At 37.7% G+C, this 16,363-nt stretch overlaps 1 protein-coding gene across 9 annotated transcripts in view; it reads right to left on the reverse strand.

The window, feature by feature from the left end:
* TBCK (TBC1 domain containing kinase) overlaps window positions 1-16,363 on the reverse strand; it is a 138,645-nt gene that overhangs the window by 27,420 nt on the left and 94,862 nt on the right. For all 9 annotated transcript variants that reach the window (XR_003255576.1, XR_003255575.1, XR_003255572.1 and 6 more), the window contains 2 exons: window positions 16,093-16,268; window positions 10,973-11,132 (listed from right to left, as the gene is read on the reverse strand). Coding sequence is in view for 1 of the 9 variants with exons in the window: in XM_026078343.1 (XP_025934128.1) it covers window positions 10,973-11,132; window positions 16,093-16,268 (336 nt within the window). In the remaining 8 variants the exon portion in view is untranslated. The remainder of the gene's footprint in view (window positions 1-10,972; window positions 11,133-16,092; window positions 16,269-16,363) is intronic.

The following is a 16,363-nucleotide window of genomic DNA, read 5'->3' on the forward strand; positions in this document are numbered from 1 at the left end:
GGGTACTTGCCTAAGACCAAAAGTAAGTTTGATCATCTCTTCCTCCATTATTTTGGGTCAGTCAGTGAAGGATTCAAAGGATCACAGGGAACCCTTCCCATAATCAAAACAGCTAACAGCTAAGTTACACTGCATGGGGATGCCAGTTTGCACAACAGACCTAAATGCCATGCTTTTATAGAGACCCTCTGATGCAGAGGTGGTGTAACACGCATGCAGCTATCACCAGAAGAGCCTGACTACCCCTCGCTCTATTCACAGTCCATAAACATATGGTATATACTGGAACAACAGAGACAAAAAGAGTGCTCAGCTGTGCATACTGTGAGCTACAAAAATGTATATGTTCCTAGTGAAACACTCCTGCCACACATTTCTACTTCTTATGTACATATCTGTCACTTTACAGCGGTCTCCACCTGTGACTAATGGATAATGCTCTACTTCAGACACCATCCAACGTTGCTCACAGCTGGGCAGAAACGAAAAATGACCTCAAGTGTTCACTCACAGGAAGCAGTACATTATTTGCTGAGTGCCCCATGCGCCAGCAGAGATTCTACTCTGTCTCTACTGATAGTTTCACAATTCTGACAATAAACTGTAAACTCTGCTCCAAGTTTCTGAATGCCCTACCTTACTGTAACTACTAGCACACGTTATCTGGGGAAAAAAAAAAAAGAAAAAAGAAAAGAAAAAGCATCAAACAATTGCTTTGTATTTAGGGTTCAGACACTAAGTTCTCTGACCCACTGTATTTTAGAATTGTTTTAATAATCAAGGTATGGCTGGAAACAGATTTTCTTTACTGTATATGTAAAGCAGCACCTTTACAACCTTATGCTGAGGAATACCTTTCTGCCTTTTTCACAAGGCGTCCTCAAAGCAAGCACTGAAGAACCCGTGGAGGTTAGTAAATGGCAGGTAGAAAGCACAAGAGCACGTGACAAGGCTATACGCCATGCTATGAACTGCTTTTTCTCAGTTGTCACCGAACTGTCTGCAGCCGTCCAAGAAAGGCAACAATTGCAGTTCAAAATATTGTGTCTGAACATCTATTCAGGGAGAATCCAGTGAGGAGGTAAAGTACTACCTCTGGTACCTCACTACTGTGGGAAGTAGCTGGAAGCCAGAGGCCTATACATTGTCATGAGCTGAGAGTTGCCCTCAAACTCCAAATCCCAGCCTCCAAGAACTTTGCAAATGCATCTGCCTTTAAAATACATCCTGGCTGCACACTGCAAAGAAGAAAAGAGTCAAGGTTTAACTCTTACAGTAACAGAATTTGATCTGATTAAAGACATTCCTAGTTCTACCATCCAGTTTTCTGTATTACGTCACTGAAAGGGGAAAAAGTAACTTTTAGTAAAGAACAGATTTAGAAGTTGTCATCTTACTATTATTACACTCTTCCTAAAGCTTTGACTTTTTATAGTTCTGGTCTAGGATATGCTTGTGCCTTCTTCTTCTATATCTGTCTGTCACAGATGAGAACAGGAGCTTGTGCATCACATTTCTGAAATGTTCCAACACCACCTGATAGCTTTCCCTGCCAAAATATACCGTATGAAGCTTAGCTTTTTCAAAACAGATGAAAGGGTTATTTCTGGCATGTGCACTGCTGGAGGGACAAGACAGGAAGGACTATTTGAAATAGTTACATGGACATTCCCCCCTTCTTCTCCTGCCCCAACACAACCATCATTTATGTTCAAATATCAGTAAGTTAAAGAATTAATTTTTCCTCTTATCTAATGTTTCCTAAAAAGTTGGAAGAAACAGTGATCCAAAATGAGCAAAGTTTCAAGCATTAAAAATGACCAAGGTTTTGTGCTGAACGATACCACTGAGCTTCTGCAGCAGAAACTGACACCTTGGACTTCACACATGGGCTGTATTTCCCTTATAAATGCAATTACAAAGTGTCAAACTGGAAGCCTACAATGAAGCACTTGAATACTTAATTTTAAATTTGCTAAATAACCTAATTACAGAGGTGCTCTCAAGACAGTATTTGACATGGTGAGGAGATAAGCAAATAGCTTACATCATCTTTAGCAACCTGTAAAACACCTATATTTTAAAGGGATATATTGAAACTTATAAAAGTAGTGTGCAATTAAATTCTTATTATACAGGGTGATTTTGCACAAACGAGCCTCAGTCATTTATAAGGTGATTATACTTTCTCAAATTTATCAAGTACTTGTACTGACATTACTTTTGAGATAAATCTGTTTCCTCATATCACCAAACGGATCACAGTCCACTGTAATGCTACTGCTTTCATTTAGAGAGCAATACTGCAAGGTGCTGTTCCCATTATTTTGGGGAAATGTGTTATGTTTATCTGAGGTAGTGCACAAGAAGAATGCTAGAAGACTAAGCTTTTTCCTTTCTGCCTCTGGTAGCCTCTCCTCAAAATGTAATCCCAGAAAAGTTAGGCTACTGTGTTTTTATCAGCATTTAGAGTTTAAATTGAATTTCCTCTTGCTACTTTCACAGCAAATATATATAAATGAATGAATATGTGAATGACTTGTTTAACTACTACTTTGCCATGGCTTTGGTGAAGGCTTTGGAAATGCTGTTCCTCTGCTAAGTAACGCATATATCAATTCCACATAAAAAATCCTTCCTGGTGAGCATAACTGAGACTGAAAATTGTAATTTGCATTTGAAAGCATTCAGTTAAGAATGCGTCATTCGGATAGTTACAAAGCCAGGCTTCTAAAGGACAGACATAGCCAAAGCAAATTCATATCAAAATTTTGGCCAATATTCAAGTTTACCCTGTACTGGTGTCGCTTTTTACACGGACAGACATGATAGGTCTGCTCCTTTAAGTATCAAGAACTGTAAAAATCTGCACAGTTTAAAAGGAGAAATATTTGTCAGTGGAACATTATCAAAATATGTTTATATTACCCTGTTCCAAGCAATCAAATCACAGCTTTCAAGCGTGCTGACTGTATTACACTAGGCACATCATGCTGTCAGACTGTCTGTGGCAGAGAGTCCAATAACACAACACAGCTTGAGCTGCGTCATTCCCAGCTCCCTTCAGGCTGGCCGTAACGATTGCTATGTTCACATTATTCACTTTCACAGACATTCCTGTGACAGGTTATAATTAAAGGACGAGAGGGGAGTTAAAGAAGAATAACATACTGTACCAAGAATATCAAAAAAGACTGCTGTGATTGATGCTATCAGTGTATTAATGTAATACCATACACTGAAAGAGTCAGAAGACAAAGAGGTACATTAGAAACTGGAAGAGATAAGTCTTTACCAAACTTCGCAGTATTCATCCATTGTCGCAAGTTGTTCCCCCCATCATCTGTAGACACATGCTACACAAACCTCTCAGGGACGATTGTGGGCTTTTTTGCTGTATTTCAGTCAAGAGTTAGCCACTCTGAAAGCAAATCACTGGGGAGGGGATCAGGCTAGAACTTTTTTTTTTTTTTTTTTTTTTTAAAAGAACTCTTTCCATATGTCACAAAGCATGCTGAAAAAAATCAAGGGTATTTTTAGACTTCTTATATTAAAAAAATAAAGATAAATGAAATGACACTCAAACACTAAGGTGAAAGACAGGCACTCAAAGTCCCCATATCAACAACAGCATTGCCTAGCTAAAAGTTACAGTATTAGCATATACTGAAATGAAGTACTAGAGACAAGGAAGACAACTTTGTGAAAAGATCTACTATCTCTTTTCACACACAGACCTGGTCAGAAAGAAATACTTTCCATTCCACCAGTACAAAAATATAGAAGTAACTTAAAATACCTATATGCAAAGATTTGAAAATAAGCCTAAATAAATGGATATTTAATAGCTGGGTTCAGAATACATTTTACTGAGAACGAAGTATGAGTGAACACTCAGATTTTCCTGAGTAATAACTTCTTACCACCTGCATTTTTAATTTCCTTAGAAATATAGCATTATAAAAGAAAAAAAAGCCCCCAAAACAAAACAAAAAAGCCCCCAAAACAAAAACCCAACAGCTGAAAGTGAGCACTGGAAAAATGGAATTTTAATTGCAGGGATTTGGCTCTTGCAACACAACTAATTTATACTGACCAAAACACATCCAATGCACCCAGTATTGCTGAATTGATTCTGAAATAAAAATGCAGAAAGCAAATCTATTTTACTTTTGATTGAACAGAAAACAAAAAAAGCTGTTAATGAACAGAAATATATTTTTAAAAAGAAACATAACACAGTTGACTTCAGTATAAAAAAAAGAAAGAGTCTGAAACATTCCATCTTCCTCCCATTCCCTCCTCCCTCCCCCAAAGCATCTGAAGTAATTTTGCTCACTTTTCTTCCATTTTATCTTTAGGGTAGTTTTGGCTTTTTTGTAAAATTGTCTAAAGACTGTCCTAGTTGCTGAAAAATGTTCAAAGAAATGCTCAGTGGCCCTTCCACAGCTTTGCACTTCGCAATACTTTTTACTAACACTACCCAAATTGGGGGCCCTTTGCATAACCATACAGACTGCTGGCTGGGAAGCTGATAGCGGACCCCTCCAGAAACCACCAGCTCTCAACTATCACCGAGGGCAGGCCGACACTGCCAGCTTTGACCTGTTTCCTCTTGCACTCTAGGACCCAAGTCCTTGGACCCTTCATACAGCACACGGTCCCTCCTGCAGCAAACAGTCAGCTCTCTTCAAGAGCAGCCTCAGACAAAGTTTAGGGCAGAGCAAAGCAGCATCTGCCCCAGACAAGCAATACAGATACTCCAAGTGTCACGTTCATCTCCGATACCATTCTAGCTGTCCTCACACCTTGCAACTCTCCTGGATCTGTAACTCCTATTTATTAGTTTATCACCATCTTTATTTTGATTATCACTATTTCAGATTCCCTGAACTGAAATACTGGGAAAAAAGAAACACCATGTCTCAGAGCTGCAAAACAGCCCCAGAAAGTGGTGATTCTGTGTTATAAGGCAGTAGCCCTGAGTGGTATGGACATGACCTAATCCATGCAAACTCACACAAGGACAAAGATGCCCACAGGCACAGCCACAACCCACAAAGACAGTATCACCACAGCCAAGACTTGCATGCCTGAAGGAAACTGGAGCCTGACAGCATGACTCCAGGATTCAGGCTCAGCATCTCTCATCTCTCCTGTTCTTACACATCTCCCAGATGGCTGGGAGCTGTTGAGACCCTGCCTGCCAGCATTTCCCAGAAGTCGCTGACATATTTTGATAGGTAAAGCTGACGGCCCCACAATTGCTCATCTCAGAAACATCCAAACCACTCAGTAGTAAAGCAGACAGGCTGGTCAGTTAAGATTTCCAATAACTGTAACTGTCGGTCTCACAAAAGATTGAAGAACAGAACCTATGTGGAGTTTTAGAAATGGTCTGTTTTCTTTAACACCTGCTTCAGAAGAGGAAAAAGAACATTCCAGTTCTGCTCCTGAGTCTCCATCTTTCATTTTCCCCTCTTCTTTCTCATCTAGCTGGAAAGGGGGAACATTTAGGTCATCTTTGTTATACCTCAGGCATTCACTGCAAACTAACCAAAACCACTGATGGAAGCAGAATTAGAAAACCATAGCACAACTCCTGGCTCCCAGCCCAGGTGCCCTTCTTGGGTTGTGCATCTTGTGGAAGAGCAATGTTCTGGCAACTGCAGCTGGGCTATCTTTCTGCCAACTGAGGAAAACGTGCCACTAGAAATAATACCGATATTACCATGTCTGGGGTAGGGGTACAACCAGCAGGGCTGTTGCTGATTAACAGAAGACAAGCCTAATCTCTTCCTCTTTAAAGACAACAGAAGGATGCTTGATGATTCCAGTAGGATCTGAGTCAGCATCTAGAGTGAAGGTTGCTGCCTTAACAAAACAAATAAACGAAGAAGAGCCATTGTGGGAATCATAAGCAGCCCCTCCATCCCTGCAAAGAAAAAATCTTCGGTTTTCATCCCACTTGTTAAATCAGTTTTCTGTAGAGTTACATTTACACAGAAATATAGACTCTAAAAGACATATAGCAGAAACATCTCGAGAAGTTATTGTCTAATTTCTATTTACTTTCTCTGGAGTTCACTAGGCCCTTCTAAATGCGTCTGTCTTTAGAAACATGGGCAAATCTGCCCTTTAGCATTCTACGCAAAACCTAATCTTCAGATGAAACTTCATCTGTATCCATTTGGTTTTTAAGACAAGCTTATAACAAGAAACCAACATTAGCATGCAGGAACTAGCTTCTCTGGGAAGGATTTTTTAAAAAGCCTGTGGAATCCGGCAGCAAAAATCATACAAATTCAGTTGGAACTGGACACTCTTACCTATGTGTCTTTTAAAATCTCAGCCTTCATATAATAAGGGTCATTATCTGAACATATTTTGATAGTGGGTCAAGAGAATTAGGAACAAGAATACAAACACAGGGAACTGTGCATTACCTAAATGTGGGTGTGAACATGCATTCCACTGCATAAACTTTTTAAGCTTTTAAAAAACTGACTATGAATGGATGGAGAAGTGACTTCAGTTTTACATTCTCCAGATTTTTTTAAACAGCATTTCCACTTCACTTCCACTGTTCAGTTACATAGAAAAAAAACCAAAACAAAATCCAACAGAATGGTCTTTTTTAACAGTCAGCCAGTACCATAGAACAAATGTTTGCTCTTTTTTCTTTCTTTACCCCACATTTTTAGCAAAAACAGTCTATGTCAATGGATTAGCATCTACATTTACAGAAAATGTTATTTTCATACAGAAAAAAAAAAATTTTTTTCAGGCTAGCAACGTGTTACACAAAAAGAATGCTGAACTTGCCCTCTTCTACTTGCCTTGAAAAGGGTCAAAAAGATCTCAAGGAAAACCCCGATTGCTTGTCTTTGCTTTGGAAATAGTTCATATATTTTATATATTAGCTGCTTTGTGACAAAGAGAGAATTACTACTTTGCCTCAGTAACTTGCAGAAATGGTCTAGACAATGGATTTATAGCAAAAATAACTCATCTAGATTAAAAAAACAACAACAATGCAACATCAGAAGTTAGCACATTACAATTTTGAATTTACCACGTTGCTATGAAGAGAGGTGGTCTTTTAAGCTTTGACTTACAGTTCATGAACCTTCTTACCAAACTGAAACTGTGCCATTCCCAGAGTGTTAACTAACCATGTTTTTCCAAGGCAAGAAAGAATGGTTTCTAATTATTAGACAAATTAAAATGTACTGTGTACTTTAAATCTGCTATAGCATTTAATTGAAAATAAAATTACTTGTATATTAAATAACCAGGGAAAGTGAAAAGATAGTAGGTTTCATCCAAGCCACACCACCCAAGTAGAAGTGTGYCATTGTCAAAACCAAGTTGCTGGAGCATGATTTAATATCTGCTAAGTTATTCCTCCTGTTCTAATTTCAGTCAACATTGCAGTAATACAGACAAAAAGCTGGAACTGGAAACAGACACAACTTAGCACCTCAAAGTTGATTAGGGGAGAGAAAATGAAGAAGAAATGTCACCCTTCCAAAAAACCCAAACCAAACCCCTTGCCACATATGCAAAATTATGATCTGTCTTTGCACTCACTGCATCTCACACTTTGAAAATGACTGAAATCAGGAGATGCAGAGTTTAATGAGCACTGAAATGCTATTTGCTATTTAACAAAAAAGAAATTGCACTTGGCCACTCTCTGCCTATTTGACTATAATACACACCCAACTGCCCATACTATAATTTAAAAGTTCCTTATCTACCAGTGGATGTGGGAAAGGGAATTTTAATTCACTTGAGAGGTGCTGCCACTTAATTTAGAAGTTAAAGATCAGAATAGAATCTGATTGATTAACCCCAACATAATGCCTTTTATGTAACTGTTTCCTGCTGTTTTCAGAGACAAACAAGTATCTGCTCTGGTAACACATGCCCAGAATCCGCTAGGAGAGGAAAGACCAGCACAAAATTAGAACCAGGCTAAAGGAAGGAGTATTCTGCAGAACACAAGTGCGAGCCAGGCACCACCACGTGATGCCAAGTGCGAATTCCTCTTTGCAATACCATTATGCTGCTAATGGCACATTCAGTAAGGCACTCATACATTAGCAAATCTATTCATTTAACTTTCATGATGAATAAATTATATGGCTTAACAAGTGCAATCACCCTGTTTAAATTCTGTCCTAAGGAAGTGTTCACTTAAAGCCAGAGTGATACTAAAGTCTGTGGCACTGCTGGCTTCCTTTGCCTCCTGCTGGAACAGGACTTTCCTGAGTTTTTGTTCATTTTTTTCCCCTCTCTTGCCCATGAAGTTCTAGACAGCGTTTTCTTTCCAATTTAAAGAAGCGTGAAGAGGGGGAAAAAAACCAAAACTTTCTCTACAAATCTGTTCAGTACACTCAACTTTGCTTCCCCCCCACCCCCCCCTTTTTAAAATGATGCCAAGCAGGCTACTAAAGCAAAATCCAATTGAAACATTCAACCTCCCAAATGCAAATGGCCACATAAATCAAGCAGCATTTTTCACACTTCCCTCCCTCAGTCCTGCATAAATTAAAACAAAACATCTAAAGGCACCAATCTTTTCTGCATTTTTGAGTAAATATCAGCCAACACTTCTGCAAAGTTCTCCTTTATGGAGAACTTAAGGGAAGAATTTGTCACTAATTCCTTTTCAGCTGGAAGTATGTATCTGTTTAGAAAAGATATTTTTTAAATTGAACATCTCAGAACATTTCTTTGCACAAAATTGTTTTTGTTTCCACACATTCTCTATTGCAATTTTTCATATAACTAGATTACTTAGTGAAATTTAAAAAATAATAGCTATTTTTTTGTCAAGCCTCAAGCTACTAATTTTTGGATTGGTTAAGTTCATGAATAACTACAGACAGTTCCATACAGCCATACAAAGTACAACTGAAGTTACCTTAAAAAACAACCCACAAAAGAAAGGAGTTCTAAGCCTTACAAACACAGTGAGATTGAGGTTGGTTTTGTATGTACTGTAAGGGTGTGACAGAGGTAGTGGTTCCTACCAGTATTTAGGCTCCAGTATTTGATTGATCTGTGGCCAGACTGGTCAACCCAACATTTTGTTGCTATTTAAAACTCTGTACTTTTCAGTAAGACTTTCAAGAACTGTAAAACAAATCAATAGACAAAGTGCCATTTCTTTTCTTTTTTCTTTTTTTAAATGGAAAGCTATAGTATTGACAATTACAGGTAAACCCAGAAAACATCGTCTCACTCAGTTGCAGAAAGCATGGGTTTGAGGATATGGCAGCACCCTCTTATGCGGCTGAAGTGTTTGAATTTACTAAGCACACTGTAAGCTTTAAGTTTAGTAAATTAGTGTTTCATTTACTGTGCAAGATGGCAGTAAAAGCTAAGACAAATTTAGATTTGCATAAAAAGTGTCACAGCACTGTGGGGGAAAACCCTCTTTGCTATGGTGTAACCCACAGTCCGTATTATAAAGCCTTTATCGCTTCCTTCCAATGGATACTTGCTTTAGGTTGTTTCTTTCTTCTGTTTTAGACGTAACACATATATTGTTCCTTTGTTTCAGATACAACATTTCTGACTGGTCCTGGAAAACAACTCCTGGAAAATGACTTGCTAATATGAGGGACATCTCCCATAAAGACACTCATTAGTGAATACTAAGACATTTTCTCTTCCCTGTCCCCATTCCCAGGAGGTTAGTGAATGATAAAGCTCTTCCTGAGATAAATTAGGATGTTCAGTGATTTAAAATGTAATTGTTGAAAGCTGCTGCATAACCCCCCATCAAACGCTTAAAGCGGCCATTAAATCATCCCCATTTGGCACTTGGCATTTTATGCATTTTGCATTTGTTCCTTTCAGGAGGGATTTATGCATTCAGCATTTAGTGAGCTACTTTGATTATTCACATTGATTGACTTCATGTTGAAATACTTATAATGGGCCTAGACAGAGCTACTGCACAAAAATAGATGCTCACTGAAACTATTTGAGATGGCTGTGCAGTCTGTTCTATGCCATCACTGCTATTGTTTAAATGACGTGACACATATTAAAAGTTAATTTTCTAAGTAACGAAACATGGGTTAATGAAAGAAATTTCTCATGCTACTTACAACTCCCTATACGTATAAACTAAACATCTACCAAGCCGATGCTTCTGCTGGCTGTCACATGAAGATCTTCAAATTGTCCACAGCCCTCCTAGTCATATCGGGGTTTCAGTTCATACCCTTTGAGTAAATAGGCCTAAGAGACTGTGGTGAACCCAAGGTGTACTGTAGCTAAGAGCAATGTCTTAAAAAAAAAAAAAAAAAAAAGTTTTAGCTTCCCTTCACCTCAGAGGAAAAATGGAAAAAGAAATGCTTCTACTCATTATTCTACTAGTTTACAACACGATTGAGTGTTTACTTATGAAAAGGAAGAGGCAAGTCTGAGTGCAGTTAGATGAGCTAAATGACTATAAAAAATTAGGCAGTACACTGTTTCTTACTAGGAGAGATATGAACTGTATCTTCTCTTTTTACTTCATAACAAACCTGCGCCTTCCCTACTTACCTTGTATATGCTTCATAATGCTACAGAGAGTAAATGTAAAACCTGTGTCATTTTCGAAAACTAGATCTGGCTAGAGGTACTGATGCACATTAGAAGTGCTGACAACACTTTCATTACACACCCAAATAAGTATTTTGAAGCCAAAAAAAGCCATGTTAAATAATTTCAATTTAAAAGATCAATTTTCTCAGATGTTGACCACTTGAAGAGAAATAGGTTTTTGTCTAAAAGCATAAACTAACAAAAAAAATTTTTTTTTTTAATCCTGTAGTGATGCCCAAAGTCTTTGTATGCTACTAACATCTGAAGTATCCAGATAGTAGTGGTTATCTACCACTGTCTGGATTCAATACCTGTGATGTATGAGCAAGTATAAACTTATACATTATAGCAACAGACTTACAGCAGCTGTGTTCTTCACTGCATTTCCTACGATCACCACGACTCTTCCTTTAAAGCTCTGGAGCATGGCAGTAGCCGGGCACTGGACGAGATCCCCTTCTGCAGTAAAGGCTGAACCAAATGGAACGTTGATGCTGCCAGAAATGTGGCCACGGTTAAAGCTTAGGAAGGACTGTTAAGGGCATCTGAAAGGCATAGACATTTGGGGTATACACACAGCTGTAACGGGTAGCTGAGTGGGAACACCATCCCTAAACATTACCACAATACTGACAACAAGTCTGAAGCCCACTTTTAGTAAAGCTGATGGAACTTTCTGCATTTTAGTGAAGAATAATTATTTTTTTAAACTATAGTTTGAGTTCAAATAGTCCAGTCAGCTTGGTCTCTATTTTCTTTTCTCCTCATTATTCACAGCAGAAAGTACATAAAATCAAAACAATCCCCTTTTCAGAAGTCTGCTCTTCCTCCTGGCTGATGTTAGTGTTAGTTTTCTGTGCTAATGGATTTTGAAAAATCTCAGTACATATGAAGAAAACAACTTCTGACACCATGTAGAAAAAAACAACAGAATGAAGATTTGTTTGTTTTAAAAGGGATGTAGCCTGGCACAACAGGAACAGATCTGTAAAACAAAACAGTTGGTGCTGAGGACTCAAAACCCATGCTATATGTGTTTCTTGAGGGTTTATTTCAAACCAACTCTAGTCCGTCTGCCAGGAACTGAATACCCATGAGCAGCTGGGGCACCTGTTCCAGAGGAGTTTAATGCAACAGGAATGAAGTCCACGTACTCACAATGCGAACCAGAAGTAGATGGGGATTATATGCTAACATAGATGTACTCAGATCCTCAGAAGAAAGAGCATCATGCATGACTATCTGGAGCTCCACTAACAGCGAGAGCATACTGGCTATCACACAGCAAAAAGCTAACATATGAACGCCAGCAACTCTGAGATATGGTTAGCTGTGCTTTGTTCTCAAACAATATCATTCAATGAGATTTTATGAACAAATACTGAATATGAAATCTGTATGAAATCTCTTCAATAAAAATTAAGTTGGACCACTACTACCTAGCTTTTTCTGAATTTGAATTAAGTGTCATGACCTTAAAAAAACCCCTCTGAACTACTTTTATAGACTGTATGCACATGAACATGGAATGCTCCTCTTCCTCAACAATAAACACTAATAGCTTTGAGGAGATGGGAAACAGCAAACTGCTGCAAAAATAAATACAATGTCAAATATCCAGTCATTTTTTATTACCATACTTGTAGAAAGCTAGTAGATTCTGGGATTTAATTAAAGGGAGGTGCCTTAAATGGAGGTAGGATTTAACTGACTTATGTTAATACTAGCATTCACTTCTTGTGATTAGTGTAACACTTTCAGCTTCATGATTATCATTATTATATGGTGGGAAAAATAAACATTCGAAAGAACAAGGATGATCACATACCTTTCATTAATGTAGTTAGCTTGGTTCTATTTTGAAGGGGAAAATTATGACACCCCCTCCTTCACTAATCCGTACCAGCCCTCAATCCCTCTGCTTTATAGCTGCATCATTCTCATTGCTACTAACCATGGTAAGTTCTGAAATAATAGTCTTTTAGACAGAACAATGCTTTGAATAAACTTAGCTGATCATGCTCATACCGCTGAGGATGCTTAACTGCTCAGAGCACCTTGACATAATCCTTTCCAAAAGAAGAAATACATTTACTTACTTATACTAACAACACTAATATCCAACTAGATAGAGTCAGACTGTATTTCTTGTCATTCGTGTTCTCATTAATCTTAAGTGACCATCTTAACCTTTCCAGTACTAAGACAACAAAAAGGCAAAGATTTTGTGCTACAGACTTTGAGACCATAAAGTACTTAGCTATAACTTTCATAATAGGAATGGAACGCTGCCAGTATTTCTGTTAACATGGTGAATGAAATAAGGCTTAGACAGAACTGCTGGCTTGTAACTGCCGGAGACACTGCTTTGAGGATATTACCTTTTCATTAGAAAGTCTTCTGTTGTAAAGCTGTCTATAGGGAAAAAGGGTCACTAGCTCCCAGTCCTGTGATATGAACTTCATTACAAAGCAATGCCTTAGCTTTCAAATACATCCTAATATGAAATATGAGGTATGTTCGATACTTGCTGCAAGTCCTCTAATGCTTTTTCTAAAATCACACTGAAAACAAAGTGGAAGAGTGAAGTCTAGCACGAAAGGCACAGATGTTGAGCAAGATAAATGACAAAACATAAGAAGTAATCATACTTTTGAATCAGCTCAAAGTGGTCCTTCACTTTTTAACATACGTGTCACAGCAACACACAGTCTGACCCTGTCGAACAGTTTGTCAATACTTTGTGATGAACACAGAGACAACAGCTTTAAGCTGCTGCAAGAATGAATACAACACTGAACATAATACATTATTCCTATGGTTTCCTATGCATATTCAAAACAGCTGATAGTTTAATAATTTTCCATATACAATATGTTCCCCAACAACTGACATTCAGAATAACTCATTCAAGGGGTTTATTACCTACCAGACTAACTTCTCAAAAATGACATTCCCTACCTAACACCAGAAAGATTTAAGTCCATCCATTATTTATAGATATGTCGCAAGCAGAAAGAAGTAGCTGTTTTCTGTAGGGAACCCACACTTTACTCTGCCATAAACTCCAGCCAGAAAGAAATAGCAGCAGTGATGACTACAATGCACTGTTTGAGCTCTTGAGGTTTTTTTCTCTCCAGCCTGTCTCCTCATTCAAGAACTACAAAGGGAAAGTCCAATGAAAATTTTGTAATATGAGAGACAGTCCCATAAAGCCCCTTATTTCATAGCAGCCAAACGATTTTCAAATAACTGAAACTTTTGATTCTACTCCACTAGAGTAGAATAGGATTAGTAGGATAGTATAGTAGAATCTGTTACCAAGCTATTAGGAAAGCTATAAATATGTTTAAGCAAACACCTTGCCTTTGATCCTGACACATAAATAAATCCATTACTGTACACAGATAAGAGCCTTTCAGTACAATGATTGTAGTCTAGGCATTTTATATTACCTGCTCTCCTCCTGCATTCTCCTTGATGATTTTTAGTAAGCAGCTTGAATAACTATCAACAGAACAATGCATGTAGAAATAAAAACATTATTTAACTCAGTAGTATCAAAGCTTTCTATACAGTAACAATAACTGTTTGGAACTTTTGATTCCAGGAGTCTAAAACCACACACACACACACACACACACAGCTTTCTGAATAAAGAGGACCACATTTTCAACAATTTAACTCCAGGAGAAATGAAGCCATTGAAGTCCAGACAATAAAGAGTCAAACACATGAATCTCTGCTTAATTGGAAACCTTGCATGAAATTAATACGCGCAAGCAAAATAAAACCCACTTTTTTATGTTCCTTTGACAGTTTTGTTTTACCTAGACAGCAAATCACATTATAAGTTCAAGTTTGGCATACAGTAACTTTATAACTCCTTGGAAACAACTCTTTTAATTCAGAATCCTCCAACTATATAATTCAGTTTACAATGTGAACAATAAATTTACTTCTATTTACATAGTAAAAATCATATTTACTATTCTGCTTCACCATAACTTGTCATAAATATTGTTAAATACTTAATAGAGAAGAATACTCGTGGCACTATTTTTCTGGATATACAATTACCTTTAAAATAGTGTTTCAACAAACTACAAACTGATGAAAAAAACAGGAGRTTAAAAACATTTATTTAAACTTCTACTGAATATATTAGCCCAAATATTTAGCCCTGATCCACCATTAAAGGGCAACAATTTAATCAGTGCAAGAGCCTCACTAGTAATCCTACTTTCCTTTTAAGAAAGTATGGAAACCTAGAAATCTTGGGCATTCACTTCACTGTTTAGAATACACACTTCTTTTGTCATACACATGCAATAAGTTAGCAGTAGTAGGTTAAACATGAGGAAGTGTTTTTTTCTTAACAGTAAGACATTTTACTAGTGAAGAGCCTGTGGGACCTCTATGACTGGAGGTCTTTAAAAACAAGCCTGACATACGTAACAGGAATGATTCTCCTTTTTGGAGTAGAAGGTTGACTAAATCTCACGATACTTCCTTCCTTATTTGTCTGTGGAGTATCATTGCTAGCGTGAGACACTGGATCCAGCTTAGGAAGAATTATAGCTTCTCATCCAGTAAGTTAAGAGTACACCTCCCTCAAAGGCAACAATTTACATCACCTTTGCTATTATGAAATGAGCAGCACTTAAAAATGATATAAAACAGTAATAAGTATATTCCCTAGGATGTTAAGAGTTACATCTAATAAAATTTTGTTATGGATCCCACTTTTAGATGGATGTTGATGAAGATGCATGTTCCTTGTAAAGCACATCTGTAAGAAGGAATCCCCCTTCCAACAAACCAACCAACCCAATCCCCTAATTATGCTGCTTCAGAAAAACAACATAAAAACCTCCACACCTAAAGCACTATGTATTTGAAAATGAACAAATGAAAGATTAAGGTGTAGATAGAGTAGCAACTATGATAAAGAGATAGATGCAAGATACATTTAGACCTTTTCTGATTGTGAGCAAGCTAGAGGACAAATTAGGGCAGCCCCAAGGCTATGTTACCTGACAGTAGCAAGGTGGCACTCAATAGGAATTGATTTTCCACTAAGGGATTGGCAAAGCACATGAGCTATCAACCCTTCTTCATTTCCCTTCCACTTATGTGGAAAGCCTCCCACACTTCCAAAATATCGGTCACATTAAGTGGGGAAGGTCTGCTGATAACAGTTTTTATAAAAAAAGAAGCATTAAAGCACTCATGTACTACTGGTACAAAGTGGTTTCACTAGAACCACAGCTTAAAGCGTGAATGTAAAAATACAGTGTTTGTCCTCTTCTGTACAAACCAGGACTCTCCATGATTAAAATCTGCCATCAGTTTTCTACTGTGTCTTACATGCCCCTTTCCTACTATTTCCCATTCTAATATCACACTGTCACCAGATAAAGAGGAGATCATTGTTACAAGCATGATTTGGCACGGATTTCACTTAGATTTGAAGGATACTCTTCACTGTTACGAATGTCCACCACCAGCAGCTTTGGTTTGCTCGATTTTGTTTTCTTTACAGGTGTTTTGGAATGACTAGGTCCTGTCAGCTCACACAAGTCAATCAAATCTTCTGCTGAAATTCGTGGTGATACCTCTGCCTTCAGGTCATCCAGCTTGATAGAATCCCTAGACTTTAAAAGAAGAAAATTAATATTAAAGGTGATAGAACTATTTAGAGACATATTTTGTGAAAAATTCTGTATTTTCATAATTACCGACACATACA

This window comes from Apteryx rowi, unplaced genomic scaffold, assembly GCF_003343035.1.
Source record: "Apteryx rowi isolate R43461 unplaced genomic scaffold, aptRow1 scaffold_48, whole genome shotgun sequence".
Lineage (NCBI taxonomy): Eukaryota > Metazoa > Chordata > Aves > Apterygiformes > Apterygidae > Apteryx > Apteryx rowi.